At 38.1% G+C, this 21,250-nt stretch overlaps 1 protein-coding gene across 1 annotated transcript in view; it reads left to right on the top strand.

The window, feature by feature from the left end:
* LOC120854918 (cytochrome b reductase 1) overlaps nucleotides 1-20,748 on the top strand; it is a 31,978-nt gene extending 11,230 nt beyond the window's left edge. The window contains exons 2-4 of the mRNA XM_040229333.1: nucleotides 3,397-3,605; nucleotides 16,518-16,672; nucleotides 17,231-20,748. Of these exons, the coding sequence (XP_040085267.1) occupies nucleotides 3,397-3,605; nucleotides 16,518-16,672; nucleotides 17,231-17,531 (665 nt within the window). The 3' untranslated portion in view covers nucleotides 17,532-20,748. The remainder of the gene's footprint in view (nucleotides 1-3,396; nucleotides 3,606-16,517; nucleotides 16,673-17,230) is intronic.
* Nucleotides 20,749-21,250: the final 502 nt, after the last annotated feature.

Raw genomic sequence — 21,250 nt, forward strand, 5'->3', positions numbered from 1 at the left:
GGGTAGACTTTCAGTTTTGTGAAAAATTTGACACATTTTTCTGGGGTTCTTGCAGTATTGAGAAGTGAAAGTTCTTTACTGGGAACATAGTTGTCTTTGAATTTTGGACATTTTTAAGGTACTTTTGTTCAAGAACCACATACATGCAGAAAAGTACCTAAATCATAAGGGACGTGTTTTCATCACATGAGCACACCCATGCTAGCATCATGAAACAACATTCCAGGCACCCCAGAATCCCCCCGGTAACCCTTGAACTCTCCTCAGCCTTGAGAACTATTCCTGATTTCGAACATCTGAGCTTAGTTTTGATTTTGGAAATTTTGGGTATAATATGACCCAGATTAGGGAGGAAAAGCTGTTGTGATTCATGGCTCATAATTTGCTTTTCAGGGAAACATCCTGAGTGTTTCCTTTATGTGTGTGGATGCATCCATTCAAGTTCTGCAGTCTAAACGTCCTTCCCCTGGGTGGTGCCTGGAGGATATGATGAGGGTGATAACCATGCTATTAATTTAAAAAAACAATGATATTGAGCAAACTACTTCACCTCTCTGTGCCTCCACTTCCTCCTTTGTGTAGTGCTAATAGTAACTATGCCTTCCTCACAGAGTTGAGTTGATCATTATAATGTAAACAAGTAAAGCGCTTGGTATGGTGCCTACTACCTTGCAAGGGCTCAGGGTTTCATGTGTGTGTGTGTGTGTGTGCGCGCGCGCGCGCCCCGTCATATTTCTGCCCTCAAAGACATTGAAGTAGAGATGACAAAGGATGTTGAACTAGCTTTTATTTCTTTAATTTCACTTTTTTTTTTTTTTTGGCTATGCCATACAGCTTGTGGGATCTCAGTTCCCTGACCAAGGATTGAACCTGGGCCACAACAGTGAAAGCCTGGAATCCTAACCACTAGGCCACCAGGGAGCTTCCTGAACTAGCTTTTAAAAGCATACCTTTTGGGAATTCCCTGGTGGACCAGTGGCCAGGTACTTTCACTGTCAGGCCTGGGTTCAATCCCTGATTGGGAAACTAGGATCCTGGAAGCTACAGAGCAAAGCCTCCCTTAAACATATACCTTAAAGTATTGTATTAAATGGTTTGAAAAGATTTATTGACTACAGAAATAATTACCTGCAAAGTTTCTATCTCCTCAAGGAAATATTGATATAATCAATCAACATTTATGAGATAACCATATATGCACTAAAATGAGTAGGTAGTCAACCTTCAGCATTTGGGTTAGATAAAAGGAATCTGTCCTGACTGTGATGCCTGCCTCTCAAGTGTTAGAATGGAACCAAAGAATAGGAAGATCGACATCTTGTGCTGAGAGCTTTAAAGTAGCTGAATTCACATCTATTAATATCTTTGTAGGTTTTTTGTGTTTCTGCCTGAAAATGGACAAGATAATCTTTTACATTTTATGATCCAATTAAGTTTCTTATACTCAATATAAATGTCTTTGAAGGGAAAAGGCAGCAGCTTCTGCAGCTGCTGCTTTTCTGGAATTAAGAAATTTGTGTGCCCCATTGCTAATATAATGGAACCCATTTTCCAAGAGAGTATTCTTTAAACTTTGCAAGCTGCCATACATTTCCAGATATTTAAATTTTCCCTGAAATGAACATAAGGAGTGGGATGAGGGTAGGTTGGGGCAGGATATTGCCTTCTAAACAAAATTAATTGCATGCTGGATAGGGTGGCCATATAATCTATTGATTAAGCCAGGACACTAAGAAAAAGCTTTTCAAGAAACTTTTTGCTGAAGTTTACTCTACATGCAGAAAAGCATATGTATAACTGTATAGCTTAATGCATCTTCCTTCAGTGATTGATTACCTGTGTAACCAGCATGTAGGTTGAAAATCAGATTACTAGTGGGAGCCCAGAAATCCCTTGTGCATTCCTTTCCAGTTGCTATACCCCTTCTTCACAAGGGCAGCCACTCTCTTGACTTTTCAATTTTTTAAATGTATCTGGCAATTAATTAATTAGGTTTTGGCCACCTGGGGTCTTAGTTCCCTGACCAGGAATCAAACCCATGTCCCTTGCATTGGAAGCATGAAGTCTCAACCACTAAATTGCCAGAGAAGTTCCTGTCTTGATTTTTCTTATTGCAAAGATGAGTGTTGCCTATTTATATATTTAGTATCAATTGAATCATACAGTGTATATTTGTTTATGTCTAGTTTCTTGGCATTGACATTATAGATTGATCCATATCATTGGGTGAAGTTCTAGTTTTAAATCATTCATGCCATGGTATGGATATATCACAATTTATTCATTCTCTTAATGATGAACATTAGGGAATTTCCCAGGTTTTGGCCACAACAAATAGTGCTATAATAATACTCTTAATACATGTCTCTTGGTGAATATATGTATATATTTCTTTGGGGCATATGCCCAGGAGTAGAATTAATAGATCATAATGGCTCAGTGGTAAAGAACCCACCTGTCAATGCAGGAGACATGGGTTTGATCCCTAGGTTGGGAAGATTCCCTGGAGACAGAAATGGCAACCTACTCCAGTATTGTTGCCTGGGAAATCCCATGGACAGGGCAGCCTGGTGGGCTACCGTCCGTGGGGTTGCAAAAGAGTTAGACATGACTTAGCAACCAAATAACAACAAAAGGTATGCATAAGTTTAGCTTAAGTAGATACTGCTAGTTTTCCCAAGTGTTTGTTCTCATTTAAACTCTCAGCAGAGACATGAGAGTTCTTGCTGTTTCATAGCCTCTCCAGTACTCAGTATTTTCTGTGTTCAGCCATTCAGACGTGTGATAGAGGTAGTCTCATTTTTCTGTTGATATCTTTATTATGTTTACTAGTCACTTGGATATACTCTCTTATGAAATACTTAGATATACTCTTTCATCTATTTAAATCTTTGCACTTATTTTTTCTGTTTTTAGCCTGTCTTTTTCTTGTCAAATTAAGGCACTTATATGAAGAAACCAGACCATAAGATTAAGAATTTAGTTTTGGACATGTTGAGTTTGAGAGATTTGAGAGGCATCTATGTGGAGATGTCAAGAAGCCATTAGAATATGTAGGTCTGGAGTTCAGAAGAAAGTTCTGGGCTGAAGATGAGAATTTTGGAGTCCCAACCATGGAGGTAGCATTTTAGTGAGAGGCTGAATGAGATCACCCACAGAGAGAGGAAAAAATCCAAAGACTGAGCCTAAAAGGCATCAAGGTTCATTCATAAGTTGGGAGTAAAGAAGATGCCAGCAAAGAGCTCAAGAAGGAACCACTGAGAGGCAGGGAAGAGAGAAGCAGAAGTTAACAGAAAAGGGTTTCATAGAAGGAGTGTTCACTGCGTCAAAATGTTCATCTCGTGTTGGTTAAAAGAACAGCAGCACTACATTCTGTCCCCTTTCTTCTCTCTTCAGCCATCATTGTGTACAGACTGCCATGGACCTGGAAATGCAGCAAGCTCCTGATGAAATCCATCCATGCGGGGCTAAACACTGTTGCTGCCGTTCTTGCAATTATTTCTCTGGTGGCTGTTTTTGATTTCCACAATGCCAAGAAAATCCCCAACATGTACAGTCTGCACAGCTGGGTTGGACTGACAGCTGTCATTCTCTACATCTTACAGGTCAGTATCTCAGTGTATTTCTAAACAAGATACAAAACCTAAAACAGTTCAGATACTGTCGATGTTTTCTGTTCATTCATAATTTCTTGGAAATCATTTCATTTCCACTAGTCATCATTCAGTTTGTTTCCATTATAAGTATTTTCCCTTGAGGGGGCACCAGAATTCAGTTATGAGCATGAGTGTGAGGTTTTAAATATGGACATATGTATGTTGAGAAAGTGCCATCTCATCATTTCTAGGCTGCCATTCTTTGCACTTTAAATTCCATGTGCTGGGTGAACTAGCATAGGCAAGAGCTCTATATTTCTTTCCTACATTCCCTGTCATTTCTATTTTCTAAGTTTATGAGTAAAGAGATGAATTTTTACATCTTTGTTAGATTTGGAAGGCTCAGTGATTGTTTTATTTTCATTTCACTTATTAAATGTCTCTATTTATTAAAACACATACTCTTGAGAGCACTATTTTTAAACATGTTAATGGAGTGAGATAGGAATTTGGCTGTTCAAGGTCACAAAAGTAAAGGTTAATTTTTAAAGTTTTTGTTGTTAATCATTTTGTTGAAAAATCTTTGTAAACTATGTCAATTCATTTCCCTTCCTTAGTACATATATCCAACTCCTGATTGGGACATCATTGTGAACTTACTTTTCTGTGGATATATGAGAAGAAATGGGAGTGAGTTTGTAAAACCTCAAGGCATATATATGAATGTATGACTTCACTTTCATGCATTGGAGAAGGAAGTGGCAACCCACTCCAGTGTTCTTGCCTGGAGAATCCCAGGGATGGGTGAGCCTAGTGGGCTGCCATCTATGGGGTTGCACAGAGTCGGACACGACTGAAGTGACTTAGCAGCAGCAGCAGCAGAAGACATTTATTTGTCATTTTTCTTCTTCTTAAAGTAAGGATTTTAAAGCCTTAAGTCTTCTTTAATTTTAACTAAATAGAAGTTGATAGCTATATGGACACTATTAATTATTTAATTTGGATTAGCATACCAGGAGATAAGGATCAGGGGATTGAAAGTGCCAGACAAGAGGGAGCACAGGGAAAATCCTGTATCAAACATGATCTTCCTGATCCCATACTGGATGGCCGAGCCGAGCCCAGATCTCCTGCCCTCAAAGCTGATTTTCCCTCAGTGTTCTCATCTGGGAGACAGTGTCCTCCTCTGCTGCAGCCCGTGGGCCCTTCCCCTTCAGAGTAGGATGGTACGAGCAGGGGACATCCCTCAGTTGCTTTGGGTGTCCCCTTGGCCTACTAGCATCTTTTCGGGACTTTCTCAGCTCGCTGTTCTCCTTTCAGCTGTTTGTTCCCCTCACTTTGCCTCACCTCCTGTGGGCCACACCAGAACGCAGTAAGGGAGAGCCAGAGCGCGTTCTGCAGATAACACTCTGCGCATTGAGCAGATAGCATTCTGCTCACCTCCTGTAATCCCTTATGTGAGATAACCTTTACGGTCACTGAGGAAGAATAGGTGGCAGAGCTAGGACTCAGGTCCTGGTCTTGCCAATCCTGAGCCCTCCCCACCTGGTCCTGCTGCCTCCACAACATCCCCATCATCCCTCACCTGTGTGTGAGCAGCCTCAGTGGAGGGCCGTGTCTCTGAGGAGCCGAATGGAAACCACCCACTCCACTCCGTGTAGCTTCCCTGTGAGAGGGTTCTGTGGCTCTGAGTACAAACGTAAAATGGATTAGATGAGATGCCTTTGCTAAGTTAGTTATATGCCAAAGCATTCTCTGAGCACTTGCAAAGATGTATCAGAATATTAATGCTGATGATCTCTAGGTGGCTGGATTCTAGTTGATTATTTTTCTTTCCACTTTCTGTATCTTCTAAATATACATGCATTTCTTGTATAACAATAAAAAGCTTTTAAAATGAAAACAAAGTTTCTTACACCAGATCTTTTAAGCTGGAATTTCTGAAAACCAATTTTATGCTGTGCTCTATATCTTAATATGTAAGATTAAGAAATATGTATCAGAGAAGGCAATGGCAACCCACTCCAGTATTCTTGCCTGGAGAATCCCAGGGACGGGGGAGCCTGGTGGGCTGCCGTCTATGGGGTTGCGCAGAGCCGGACATGACTAAAGTGACTTAGCAGCAGCAAGAAATATATAGGAATTAGCAAAAAAGAGAATATTTATTCTAAAATTTTGGGGTCTTAGATAAAATGGTTCTCAGAGGAATATAGGCTTAAATATGTTTATTTATTGGAAAGGAAAACTTAAAATATATAAATGAAGTATTCACTTAAGAAAATAAAGGATTGATTATATCTCAGTAAAACAAGAAGGGAAAAAAGAAAATAAAAAATGGACAGCAAAATATACAAGGAATAGTAAAGACTCCCTCCCTCCCATCCAAAAAAAAAATCTGTGAACAATTGTATTATTTTCTGTTGTTGCCGTAACAGTTTACCACAAACATGGGGGCTTAAAACAACATAAATATATTACCTCACAGTTTCTGTACATCAGAAATCCATGTTGGCTTGGCTGGTTTCTCGGCTCAGGGTCTCACAAGGCCAAAGTCAAGGTGTTAGCTGGCCTGGGCTTTTATAGAAAGACTCTAGGGTAGAATCAACTTGCAAAATAGTTCAGGTTGCTGACAGAATCTAGTTCCTTGTGCTTGTAAGCCTGAGGTCCCAGTCTCTCACTGGCTATTAGCTCAGGGTTGTTCTTAGCTTCTCACTCTGTTCCTTGCACATGGCCCTCCTCCATCAAGCTGGCTTGGAATCTCTCTGACTTCTCCCTCCTTCTCCTCTTCATCTCTTCTTCCTCCAGCCAAAGTTCTCTGCTTCTGAAAGGGTCTATGTGTTTAGATTGGGCTGCCCATATAATCCAGGGTTTTCCCCCAGTCAGAAGCATCTACAACCTTAATTACATCAGGAAAGTGTCTTTTGCTGTGTAGCATAATGTATTCGCAGCTTGCAGAGATTAAGTTGTAGACATCTTTGGGAAAGGGCAAGATTTAGCCTATCAGAACCATAAATTAAAAAAAATAGAAATATAGATAAAACGAAAAGCTGGTTCTTTAAAACAAGTAGAATAAAATAAATGCGCATGCGTGCAAATTGCTTCAGTTGTGTCCAGCTCTTTGCGACTATGGACTATAGCCCACCAGGCTTCTCTGTCCATCGTGTTCTCCAGGCAAGAATACTGGAGTGGGTTGCCATGTCCTCCTCCGGGGATCTTCCCAACCCAGGGATTGAACCCATATCTCCTGTGTCTACTGCGTTGGTAGGTGTGTTCTTTACCACTAGCACCACCTGGGAAGCCCAGGATAAAAATAGATAAACCACTGCAAATCTGATTGAGAAAAAGCATAATATACACATCATTCAGGATTTAAAAAATATAATCACAGATACAAATAATATTTTAAAATTAGGACAGTTTATTAAATTTTAATAATATGGTAATATTTTAAAAATCTTAAAGAAAAAATGATTATTTTCTTGCCAAGTATAAACTAACAATTTGACCCAAGAGGAGTTAGAAAACCTAAGCAGACCAATAACATTATAAGCAATTGGTAAGGTCATTTGAAATCTATCATTTAAAAAAGACATTAGTTCCAGATTGTTTTATACTTTGACCTACAAGGAACTAATGCTTAAACCGATCCAGTACACTGAGCGGAAACAAGCTCCTCTTCGACGTGGCCCTGTTGTGTACTGCATACTTCATATCTAAGGAGGCAGCTTTAGTAATAAACACCTTTACCAACATCTAACAGCAAATATAAGCTTAAACTCTGAAATACTGAAGACATTTCCATTAAATAAATAAAACACTGATGTTTGCAACCTTTGTGTTCAATTTCATTTTAGAGGTTTTAGCTAATGTACACCCAATGAAAAAAATACATTAACAGAAAATGTGTGACCTTTTTCCCTGTTTTCAGATCATATGACTATCTAGAAATCCAAGAGATGACTAAATTATGAAAGAATTTGGAAAGGTATCTGGATAAAAGATAGCCAACAGAATCCAATAACTTTTCCCTATACTAGGAATAACCACTTAGAATAGGAAGTAGAATCCTGTAAATCTTACAGTGCAGTACTATAAAATTTTACCAAAAAACATAAAATATGATATGAAGAGAGGAATACCATGCTACTGAGAGAGAAAAATTAATATAGAAACATTCTTCCCTCTTCAACTATATTTTTATTTATTATAATTTTAAACCCAATGAGAGTTTTAAACTTTATGCAAAAGAATAAGTACCCAAGGATAACCAAGAAAATTTTGAAGAAGTGCAGGTAGACCAGCTTTATTCAAAACAAGGTATTCCCACAGGAATAAACAAAATATATTCATGGCGAGAACACAGAGGACAGACAGTATATATAATAACTTTTTCTATGACATTATAGTGTTTTAATTTACCAGGGAAAGAATGCTTAATCACTGTTATCATCATAACTGGCTGCCCATTTGAAGGAAACCAAACAAAAAGACTATGTACATCATAGAAAAGAAAAAAAAGATTCTAGATAAAATAGATTAAAGATATGGATATAAAAAACTCCAAAATCAAAAGAGAAAAGAAAATTAAAAAGCATGTAATCTGTATAATACTGAGGTAGGGGAGGCTATAAGGTTGACAAGAAATCTAGAAGGAAAAGAAAGACAGATATGGCTACATAAATTTTTTTTAAATTATTTTCATCTCTTAGTATCTTTGGGGGATTGGTTCCAGGACCCTTTCAGATACCAAATTCCAAAGATGCTCAAGCTTCTTGTATAAATTGGTGTGGTATTTGCATATAGGACTTCCCTGGTGGCTCAGATGGTAAAGAATCAGCCTGCAATGAGGAAGACCTGGGTTCGATCCCTGGGTTGGGAAGATCCCTTGCAGGAGGGCATGGCAACCCACTCCAGTATTCTTGCCTGGAGAATCCCCATGGACAGAGGAGCCTGGCAGGCTACAGTCCATGGAGTTGCAAAGAGTCAGACTCGACTGAGTGACTAAGCACACATTTGCATATAACCTATATGCATTCTCCCATATACTTTAAATCATCTGTAGATTACTTATGATACCTAATACAATGTAAATGCTATGTGAATACAATGTAAGTCCTATATAAATACTTCCTGGTCTATGGCAAATTCAAGCTTTGCTTTTTGGAACTTTCTGCAGTTATTTTTCTGAACATTTTTTTAATCTGTGGTTGGTGAAATTTATGGATTCTGAACCTGGGACTATAGAGGACTGACTGTATATGTGACCAAAGATAATAAAGTTGGCAGGAACTGCTCAAGGAAATATGGGGAATAATCTTGTCCTGTGTTAAGGGTTAATGTGTTTAATATACAAAACAACTCCTAAAAATTAGTAATTAAAAAGTCAACCTAACAGAACTCTGAACAAAAGATTTGAACAGACAGTTCAGATAAGGAATTAAATCACCAATAAGCATATGAGAAAATGTCCAACCTTAGGGAAATGTAAGTTAAAATAACAATAAAATATCATTGTCCCCCCCATGAAATAGAACAATAATGATATCCATTGCTGGCATAGAGGTGAGGTAAGGGTACTCTCCAACACTGCTCATGGAAAAGTGAATTGCCACCAAATTAGGGAAGTAGTTTGTTAATATCTATTATTTTAAAAATATATATATATATGCTTACTCTTACACAACATTGTAACATAACTTACTCTTTAACCTAGCAGTCCCACATTTGGGGAGATCAGAAATAAAAAGCTGTCACAAAAGGAACTCTCAAAAGGATTTTTAGTGCAGCAGTGCTTGCAGGAAATGGGAAGCAAACTAAATGACCATCAGTAAGAACTTGTGGCGAATCTGTTGAATATGACACAGCTATTACAAAGAATGTAGTTCTGTCTACTGTGTGATACGTGTGCATGCTCAGTTGTATCTCTCTGTGACCCCATGGACTGACTGTAGCCTGCTAGGCTCCTCTGTCCATGGGATTCTCCAGGCAAGAATACTGGAGTGGGTTCCCTTTCCTTCTCCAGGGGATCTTCCTGACCCTGGGATTGAACCCAGCATCTCTTGCATCTCCTATATGTTCTTCAGTGTAAAAAAAAATACTGAAGAATAATGTGTATAGTAAAGTGTCATTTGAGAAGGGGGGAGGAAAGAAAGGGAAAAAAGCATTTATGTGTAGATGGGTAAAGAAAGTTATGGGAGAATATACCAGAATACCATTGTGGGGTTGTTGGGGAATTATTTGTTCTGGGGGAGGGTATTAACTTTTTAAATGCATCTTGTTTTTCTTGCTTGAACTTGTGGCTCTTTTGTCTTAAAATACAAGTAAATCACATGTCACAAAAGATCATATATACACAATTTTTAAAACTGAATAAGCAAACAGTGTCCCCTCAAATCAGGTTGTGAACATTCATGTCATGTGTGGTAACTTCTGGTTGTTTGTTTGGAAACCAGATGAACCATTTCCTTCCTATTCCTTTTCTGGGACAGATGACTACATTCCAACTTTATTTAGTTATTGCATCCAAGCTGTTTTTAAGTTACTTGCATTGCTTCCCTGAAGAAGAAGTGACAGAAGAGATCACCCAGCTGTTCTCAGGAAGAAATTAAACGAAAGAAAATTTCCTATCCCCATGGAAAGAAACCAATTCTAAGCTTGCTTTCTTCACTTTTGATAGGAGCTAAGCCTCTTTCTTAGGCTTCCCTGGTGGCTCAGACGGTAAAGCGTCTGTCTGCAATGCAGGAGACCTGGGTTAGATCCCTGGGGTTGGGAGGACCCCCTGGAGAAGGAAATGGCAGCCCACTCCAGAACTCTGGCCTGGAAAATCCCATGCACAGAGGAGCCTGGTAGGCTACAGTCCATGGGGTTGCAGAGTCTGATGCGACTTCACTTTCACTTTCAAGCCTCTTTCTGATTAAGATTTACAAAGATTCCTCCCTATTCTTAGTTGTAAAAATTCATGAACCACGAAAACATGCTTTGACAGAGATGTGCCTCTGTCAGATTAAGTTAGAAGTAAAAAGGAAAACTATTTTCTCCGTGAATCAGGATGAACTCTCTGTAAGTGGAGCTTCTCGGAGCTGCCACTTGTAGGTGGAGAACAGGAAGTCCCACCCTCTTGGAGCAGCTACAGCAGCCTGCTTGCTGCTCACTTGCACAGCCGCCAACTGTTGTGCACTTCAATTGCAAAGTATAATTGTGTGCAGGCCATTCATCTGAGTTTGTGAGGTCAGTTTGCATTCTTCCCAAGGCCAACTCAGGAAACAAACCTACCACAGAGTATGAAGAGCATGGGAGAGATTGTCAAGAGATTACCTTAGCGATCTTGAACTTTAGTTTAAGGACTTTACAAAGTCAAGATTTACCGGCCAAATGAAGCCAGGGTCCAGGCTGTTTCAATAAATGAACGGAGCAAAGAAAGGGGACTAGCAACAAAGCAATACAACCAAAACAAGCTGAAAAGTCTTCACGCTTCTTCTGTTTGTCTATGAATTGCAAAGCATTTCAAGTTGTAGGCATTTTTTTCTACTTGTGACATCTAGCCTCTAGGGGATTAAAAAAAAAAAAAAAGCCAGTGTGTGTATGTGTGTATGTAGAAGTTATGAATCATAACAAAATTAACTCATAATTCCACCATCCACCTTAATTTAGAAAACATAGAACCCCTCTCCCCTGCCCCCAACTTGATCCCACATCTTTCTATCCCAACTCCTGCAGGTAACCATTCTCCAGGTTTTCCTCACTCCTGTTTTTCTTTGTAATTTTACCACATGCTGTAAATTCCCGAACAATATGTTGTTTCGTTTGTATTTTTTTATTTTTTAAGAAACAGTATCATAAGTATTTGATTACAATTTTTTTCATTCTGTCCATTCAACTATATTGATTCCTCTAGCTGTAGTTTAATCATTTCTACTTTTGTATTCTGCTGCATAAATAGACCCCACATTTACTTATCTATTCTCTTGCTATTACACTTTTAGACGATTTTGAGTTGTTTTCTGTTTCTGACAATGCTGAATTGAACATTCACATACACATCTCTTGGCCCTCATATGCAAAGGTTTCTCTGGCTGTATTCTTACAATAGCAGTTGTATACTCAGTCTAGGTATTCTTACAATAGTAGTTGTATACTCAGTCTAAAATAGTGTCAACTTGTTTTCCAAAGTGTTTCCAATTATGTTGCTGTCAGCAGCAAATAAGTGTTCACATATGGCACATTGTTGCCAACATACATCCTCTTCAAACTTTTAAAATATTGCCAAAGTGGTGGATATAAAATGATGTCTTGTAATTTTCTTGTTTATTTCACTGGTTACTCATGATTCACCTCTAAAAAAAGATACCTGTTCCTGTCTTTTGTGCATTTAAACAATGAGTTTGTTTTCCTTTTTCTTAAAGATTTGTAGGCATTCTGTGTCAGATTCCTTTTCATTTGTATGTATTATATATTTCTTCAAGCATTAAGGCTTGTATTTTCTCTTTTCTTAGCATTTTTTGATGAATAGAAATTCTTAATTTTAATGAAACAAACTGATCATTTTTTCCTTTAAAGTTATCATATTTTGTTTTGTTTTGATGACTTGTTTATGAAATCCTTCTGTACCCTGAGGTCAAAACAAACCATTTCTCATGTTCTACTCCAGACCTCCTAGATCAGAAACTCACAGTGGAGGGTGGGGGAGGCGGAAGGTGGGTAGGCCCAGCAATATGTGCTTTCATAGTCCCTGCAAGTGATTCAGATACACGCTAATATTTGAGAACAGTTGGTCGAAGACAAAAACCTATGAATAGCCAAGAGGTTACATTACAATAATATTATTGGAAATATTAATTTCTTTTATGTTTTCTATTAAGAATATTAAAGTTTTATCTTTGATATGAAGTACTTAATTCATCTAGAATTAACTTAGTTCATGATGTGATATTGTTACTAACTTCATTTTTTCTCCATATTGATAAACTCTTTCCCCAGCACCATTTATTGAATTGTCCCTATCTTTGCCATTTATCTGCACTGCCAGTTTTGTCTCTTTTTGTCTGCATCCAAGCCAGTGGAATTGAAGAGCATAGAAGTATTAAAGTATATTTTTTGTTGTCATTTAGTCATTAAGTTGTGTCCAACTCTTTTGCGACCCTATGGACTGTAGTCCATGGGATTTTCCAGGTAAGAATACTGGCGTGGATTTCCTTCTCCTTCTCCAGGGGATCTTCCTGATCCAGGGATCAAACATCTCCTGCATTGGCAGGCAGACTCTTTACAACTGAGCTGCCAGGGAAGCCTGTTGAAGTACATAGAAGTATATAGAATTATTTACAGGGTATAAAATAGAGGTAGAGATAAGAATCTTTGAACTGTTCTTTTTTTGAAGAGGATACTTCTAACATTTCACTATTCAGTACAGATGCTTCACATTTTCTCTTATTCCAGTTTGTGAATTGGTTTTGTTTTTCTTTTGAAATCATGAAAGTGAAAATTGCTCAGTCATGTCTGAGTCTTAGCGACCCCATGGACTATACAGTCTATGGAATTCTCCAAGCCAGAATGCTGGCGTGGGTAGCGGTTCCCTTCCGCAGGGGATCTTCCCAACCCAGGGATTGAACCCAGGTCTCCCACATTGCAGGCAGATTCTTTACTAGCTCAGCCACCAGGAAAGACCTGAAATCATGAATGAATGTAGAATTTTATGGGATATTTTTTGCGTATGTTGAGATGTGACTTCAGTTTTTCCTCTTTAATCTGTTAATATAGTCAATTACATCAATAGATCTTCTAATATTAAACTTGAGCAAATTGAAACATTTTTAATTGTTTCAAGATTTTCTTTTGCGCTCTGAAATATTCAGATTCTTACCTCTTATTGTTTTATCTGTGTACTAACTAGACTTCTCAGAAATGTCACGTCACAACTTTATAACTTCTGTTTAGCAGGAGAAAATGTGGTCCCTGACTTTTTCCTTGCTTACATCCAAAAAGCTGGTAGTGTTTATGAACACAGGACTTGGAATCTGGAAGACCTCAGTTTGAATCAGTTTCATTCATTTGCAATTTGTGACCTTTGGACTTATTGAACTTTTCTGGGCTTAGTTTGCTCACTTAGAAACTAAGGCTTTCACACATCCTTCACAACATCGTAGGAACCAAGGGCAAATAATGCATCGAAAGGCTCAGCCGAGGGCTTTGCGTACTAGAATGACACAAGTCAACTGTTGTTGAAACTGAAAGCTTTGTGGTAGGCTCCTTTACAACCTGAAGATGGCATTTTTCATTTCAGCTATAGATCATTAACACCTCCATGGTTGAGAATATCATTTTATGTCATTGAAATTTTATTCATGACTTACCCATGGAAATATATTTTTTCCATATTCCTATTCTCCTGCCTCGTCTGAGATTCCTAAGATTCTCATTTTTTGAATGATTCTTCCTGTTTTCTCTTATTTCTTTCAGGATTTATCTTGTGTGTCTCTTATAATCCCATAAAGCTCAATGACATAAGTAGATGGGACATCAGAAATTTGCTTACAGGACCCCATTTAACTCTGTTGAAAAACACTTATCCATTTTTCAACAGAATTAAATACCTATTATGCATTGTATACCTGTCTAGCTTGTGGGGGATACATTGTTCCACAAGACAAGCATGGGCCCAAAGAGACATGCTTAGAAATCAAAGGAAATAAAGACTGATTAATATAAACTATAAATCTTTATGTTATAAATTTGCATAATTTGGAACACTTAATAAAAGATAAGCATCCTGTAATTTTTTTCCTTTCTTTTTAAAAATAACTTGATGTTGAAAAAAATGTTTTCATAGCAAAAGTAAGACTTAGGAGAGCGAAATCACCCTGGAGTCCTGGAAGTCTGATGTCCCATCTACTTAGATCATTGAGCTTTATGGGATTATAAGAGACACACAAGATAAATCCTGAGAGAAATAAGAGAAAACAGTAAGAATCATTCAAAACAATAAGAATCTTAGGAATTTCAGCAGAGGCAGGAGAATAGGAATATGGAAAAATATATATTTCTGTGGATTAGTCACAGGAAAGATAGTGTGACTTACTCATAGAAATATATTTGTTCTAAATCTTTGTCAGTCACTCACCTGAGCCCCATTTTTGTATAGAACGTACAACCTATACATTAGAATGCTTGCCCTTTGATATCAATACTAAAAGAATCAATCACTAAAGAGCACTGAAGGAGGATTAGGAACACTGAACCACCAAGGAGGGCTCTCTGCATTTCTAATATATTCAGGCATTTGTGATGTTAATGAAAAATAAAATATGCAAACCAGCCTATAAAATGGATTTTCAGTTACTTTCCATGTGTTTTAGGGCATCCAACCCCTTCTGGTTTCATTCCTCTCTATCCCCCTTTGATCTCAGTCAGGAAAAATGAACAGTGATGCTAGTGTTTCTTCTCATTCTCCTCTCTTCTCATGGTTGTTTTGTTAGGGTGGTAGATCCCAAAGAGATAGCTGAAAAAAAATACCTCTCTACACTCCGTGGTCATTAAGTCATCTTTATTTTCTGGAGGAGAAGTGATTCCTTAATGGGCAGGAGTGTGGGACAACAAAACAAGCTGTCAAGGCATTACAGACTTCAGTTTCTGTAAGAATCTTATTGTCTTCACTGCAGAGAAATATCCCAGTAAGGATTTAATTATTGAGGAGATGGAGAGAATTTTCTGCAGAATTCATTTCTTCCTCGTTAAAAAAAAAAAAATTGTCATGTTTTATCCACATAGCTTTCTTTAGGTTGTACTGACAAAATGTGTCCTATTGTACTTAGATTTAGTGACCTAAAAATCTTTTAATTCCCTTCCTACTTGGCAATCTTACGGAAACTGAGAAGAACAATTAAGTATCAGAATGTTCACTGTAGCCTTATTAATGGCAGCAAAAAACTGGAAACAGAAATGTCCATTAATAAGGAACTGAATAATTTGTTAGTCTTAAAATATTAGCCATTAAAAAGAATAAATTAGATAAACATGAATTGATATGAAAAGATCTGCAAGATATACTGTTGAGAGAAAAAAGCAATATGCAGAACAAGTATGTACAATAAAACCCCACTTACATTTTTAAAAACTCCCTCTTTCTCACTCTCTCTAAAAATTTTTTTATTGAAATATAGTTGATTTACAATGTTGTGTTAGTTTCAGGTATATAGCAAGATGATTCAGTTATAACACACACACACACACACACACACGCGCGCGCACGCGCGCGCGTACTGTGCTGTGCTAAGTCACTTTAGTCGTGTCCAACTCTCTGCGACCCTAGGGACTGTAGCCCGCCAGGCTCCTCTGTCCATGGAATTCTCCATGCAAGAATACTGGAGTGGGTTGCCATGCCCTTCTCCAGGGGATCTTCCTGACCCTGGGATCAAACCCACATCCCTTACATCTCCTGTATTGGCGAGCGGGTTTTTTTTTACCACTCGCGCCACCTGGGGAGACACGCACGAGCGCACACACACACATTCTTTTTAAGATTCTTTCCATTTTAGGTTATTACAAGATATTGACTATAATTCCCTGTGCTATACAATAGGTCCTTTTTGGTTATCTATCTTATGTATAGTAGGGAGTATGTTTTAATACCATCCTCTTAATTTATTCCTCCCTACCCTTTAACCTTTGGTAACCATAAGTTTGTTTTCTATGTCTGACTCACTTTCTCTTTAAACACACACACACATATGCTTGTTTAGTCATAGAAATTTTATGAAAAGATGCTTGAGAAAGTCATAGTAGGTGTCACTTTTGAGTGGAACTAGAATGGGGAAACCTGGTTCTAAATGAAATGTTTTCTCATTGTGCACATATTGGTTCTCTAACATTAATTTTAAAACAGTTAAAACTTACAATTAATTGATAACCTCTGATTTTTTTGATGTTTAGCTTCTCCTAGGTTTTTTTGTCTTTCTGCTTCCTTGGGCTCCACTTTCTCTCCGAGCACTTCTCATGCCCATACACGTTTATTCCGGACTTTTCATCTTTGGAACAGTGATTGCAACTGTACTTATGGGACTGACTGAGAAACTGATTTTTGCCCTGTAAGTTTCATGGTTTTCCTAACTGCAATTCTTCAGCTACAAAATATTAAATACTTGTTCATTGGACAAATATAAATGTGACAAAATTTTTTAAATGGTGAAAATAAAAAATTTAAATATTTATTTTAAAAAATGTGTTATACATGTAATATAGCATTAATAATGCTTGAAAGAAAAACCAAGCAGTCCAACAAATTGTACCACTCTTACAAAGCAACCTTTGAAGTTATACACGCCCTTTCAATTGTTTTGATATACATGTTTTTATATTAACTATAATTATGATATACCTACATTTTTGTATCATCCTTTTTTTGATTGTAAGTGGTGCAAATGTTTTAGATGCTATATTATTTTCATACTTTATGAAATTGTTAAGTTTTGTACTAATCCACTGAGTGAATTATATGAATTTCTTAATATCAAGCTTTAAGGGAATTTATGCTGAATGTACACACACTGTACCAGTGTGCCTTTTGAGCAAATAAATTCAAGACTGTTTGGCATGTTGCTGTATCACCCTGTTTGTAACTGGACATACTCTCTCTTTGTCTGTAGGAAAAGTCCTTCATACAGTTCATTGCCACCAGAAGGTGTTTTCACAAACACCCTTGGCCTTCTGATTCTGGTGTTTGGGGCTCTCATTTTTTGGATAGTCACCAGACCACAATGGAAACGTCCTAAAGAACCGAATTCTGTCCTTCTTCAGCCAAACGGAGGTGCTCCAGAAGGAGTGGAAAGTTCCATGGCAATGAACTTTGGCAACGTGGACAAATCAGATTCGGAGTTAAACAATGAAGCGGCAGCAAGGAAAAGAAACATCACCCTTGATGAGGCTGGACAGAGATCCACCATGTAAAGTGGGGTAGCAATGGAGCCATATAACTCCAGTTTAAAAAACTAGCTCTCCAGTTTAGCTTCTCCTATTTACCCATGAGATGATTGAGGTCCACAGAGTCAATATTTATTCTAATCAGAAAATAGGGTGTCTTGAAAGTGTTTATATTGACTGAGGCTTATGAACTTACCCAAATTGAAAGGGAGATGATCAATGTAAATGTTAATAACAGTAGATATAAATTGTGCTTATATTACCTTTTTCTCGTTGAGGACCAAAGCATTTAGCACAATGCCTTGCATAGAACAAATGATCCAAATGTGTCTACAGTTGGTAAATCTGATAAACTGGCAGCTTCCCTGGCCTCTTATCATGTAGTCATTTTCTGTTTATTCTGGGAATCCAGTTATAAAGTTTTAGAATCAGATCATAAAATGTAGGAAAGGAACTGGCTCCCTTTTCCCCGTAGCTGCCCTTTGCTCCCTCCCCAGCTGGTCTGTCCTTAGACTGGCCCTGGAGACCAGGGTTTATTTTCGGGCACTTTGGAGCGGTGACAGGACTATAGGTTGCTGAAGGTCTCCTCTGGTCAGACCTAGAAGTTTTTCCAAATTGACTTAATCCCAAGGCTTCCTTGGGTTTGGTGTACTTTATGATCCAGATTCCAAACCTAATTATGATGAGAATATACCTGAATACATAAGCAGTATAAACTGCTCTACAAACCTCAAAGAGCACTTTCCCCCAAGTTTCTGGTGTTTTTAAACATGGAACTTACTAAGTGCCAGTACTATCCTAAGCACTTTATAAATCTTAGCTCATTCAATCCCCAGATACAACTTTTGCAGTAGGTACCATTAAAATCTTCATTTTACAGATGAGAGATCTGAAAGAGTTTAGTAACCTGCCTGAAGGTCACACAGCTAATGAGTAGTGAAACTGAGACTCCAAGACTGGCATTGTGGCACCTCAGGTCAGTCCGTGATTTGCTATGTTGTTGTCTTCATGCGTGTGTCCTAAGTCACCCAGTCGTGTCTCTGCGACCCCAGTCCCTGCCTGGCTTCTCTGTCTATGGGGTTCTCCAGGCAAGAATCCTGGAGTGGGTTGCCAATTCTTTCTCCAGAGTATCTTCCCAACCCAGGGAGCAAACCCAGATCTTCTGCATTGCAGGTGGATTCTTTACTCTCTGAGCCACTAGGGAAGCCCATGCTAATTTACACCTGTTTTGACCCACCCTTGGATAAGCCTCATTTGGTGGGATGCAGTAGAGTTTTTAAAATTTACCTTCTGGCTCTGTTTACAAGGCAGATTCCTCAAATAAACAAGAAAGAGGGCCTACCCTTACCTGGAGATTCACCATGGGCACCCTGCCACTGCCAACAAGCCGTGGCTTACCTTGATGCTCCTTTGATCTTAAAATTGTGTCTTGGTAATGAAGAGAGGTTTAGGCAAGAACATCTATAGCTTTCAAAGTTCATCAATTATCATTTCAGTTCTTCAGAATCTTAGCTGCTAAATAGCTTTGGGTTTGGAGGTAGGAGAGATGAACTTCATGGTCTGCCCTTCCCTGGGGGCAAAAGCTAGGGTCCTTCCTGATTGGGTGGAATTCTAGGGGGTATCTTGTGTTTTGGGTTCTCAGTAGTGAATTAAGACTCAGAGATGACAGTTTTCATGCATGAGATCTCTGTCTAGGCTCTGGCCTGTCTTAAAACCTACAGTGGTGCCTATGCTGAAACAATGCATTTTATCTGAGGGTTGATTTTTGGTTTCCCTGCAATTTTAGACTGTTTCTACCAAGTAAACTTAACGTCTTTGGTGTTTAGCGAATTTCCTTTTAGGGTAACTGGTAATTATGCCCATGGACTGAGTGCGAGCTACTCTCCATCACATCCCTGAAGTTTGATGATAATCATTCAAGTCGCTTGCCAAAACACTGTTGTCTTCTTCATTCTCTTTCCAAAATTTTGGGAATAGTCATCGGGATCCCCAGTGCCCAGCCCAGTGCCTGGGATATATGTATGCAGTATGCAGTTTGGGTCCTAAGTGGAAGGGGGAATTGAATTGTCACACAGAAACATATTTTGGTAAATGGATGTTTCATTACATAGAGGTGCACAAAATTCCAGGTATTCTGGGGGGCAAGGGGTTAATGACCACCCCAAGGATTGAAGCTGCCATTCCATTTCATACAGGCCAGGAAAGAGGTTATCAATGAAAAGTTAATTATGGGTTTGGCACTAGACTGTGCTGCCCCATTGAGAAGTATTGGAGCACTCCTCATCTCAGCCCTTTATTTTATCCTCTTGTGGGCTAATGTGAGGTTCATCTTACAGATATTATAGGAACTTCTTTTCTTTCTTTCTTAACCATTGTGAAAACAATGCATAGTAAAATATATCTAGAAAACCTTTCTGTTTGAGATTCTTTTAATGGACCTTTTATTCTAATGATAATTATACCTTTATCTTTCATAAAGCTGGTATTTCCTACCTAAAGCATAGCCCCCCAAAATATCTCATTAAAAAGTCCACAAAAAGAACACGGGAGAAGAAAGCCTTAGGTGTCAATTCCAAAACAGTGATTGAAATCTTCCCAAATAATTATAGCTTATATCATCTACAGAGATTGTCTGGCTTGCCTTACCCCATAATCTAATTTCAGGGAAAAAAGCTATATTTTAACACGCATCTAAATCAACACTAAAGCCTTTTGTCTCTAAGCGTTTATTGAGAAACTCGGACGATTATACTTTTTGAATTAATGTTATCAAAAGTGTACAGATTCCTGTGCTCATTGTGTCAAACTAAATCCACCCTCCAAAGTACCTTCCTCCCTTTCCTTTCCTGGTTTCATTTAAGCTGTGTGGGTTAGAAACAGTATCTCAGACCTTATGATCAAATGACAAAGGAGGTAATCGCACTTTTTAAGGAATACTGACAAGTGATTTTTGTTTCTAAAGGACAAAATAAAGAGGATGTCTTGCTTTTAATTAGGCTCTTTCCCTGCTGAGTTGGAAATTCCAGTGCAAAACTGATTGACCTCAACTGCCAAAGTTGAAAGCCTGAAGTAAAGCTTTTGCTAATTTTATTGCAGCATGATGGAATTTTTATCTTTGTATGTCCTTTTTTAGATAACTCTGACAGAAAACTGTAACTGCTGTGTCTTCGGTAACTGCTATGTCTGCTATACTTTACACATAGTAAAGTATGGAAGAATGAAAACTTCTTTATCCTCTACAAAGTACCTGAAAACTCTTAGTGGAAAATATTTCTCTGTTTAAATCTATCCTTTTAATTGCAATACATTTATGCAAAAATGTTAAATAGCCTGAATATTTTATAATTTTGTAGAAAAATATGCATCTATTTTTTTCTTGTTTTTATATAGTAATAAAAGTTATTTTGGAAGCTATTTGTGTATATTATCTATGTTGTAGACATTGTTCTGAAAGTCTCTTTCCCAGGTTTTTTTTGTTAGTTTTTCAATGGGGAAGAATTTTTTTTAAGTTTTGTGAAATGGAATATCAGTAAACCAGGATATAACAGCCATCAGCAATTTTGGGCATCCAAATGTGAATGAAGTCTCCCAAAGGGAAAAAAAAATACCTGCAATCCAGCACATGCCACCATGCCCCCTATGGTGATTGCCAAGGAGCTGGGTGGGAGTCGGGGGGAAGGGGGCAGTGAGAAGTCAAAAACCAGATACAGATGCTGGCCCAGATAGCTGAGATGCATATGAAAGGA

The sequence above is a fragment of the Oryx dammah genome, unplaced genomic scaffold (genome assembly GCF_014754425.2).
Source record: "Oryx dammah isolate SB20612 unplaced genomic scaffold, SCBI_Odam_1.1 HiC_scaffold_27, whole genome shotgun sequence".
Classification (NCBI taxonomy): Eukaryota; Metazoa; Chordata; class Mammalia; order Artiodactyla; family Bovidae; genus Oryx; species Oryx dammah.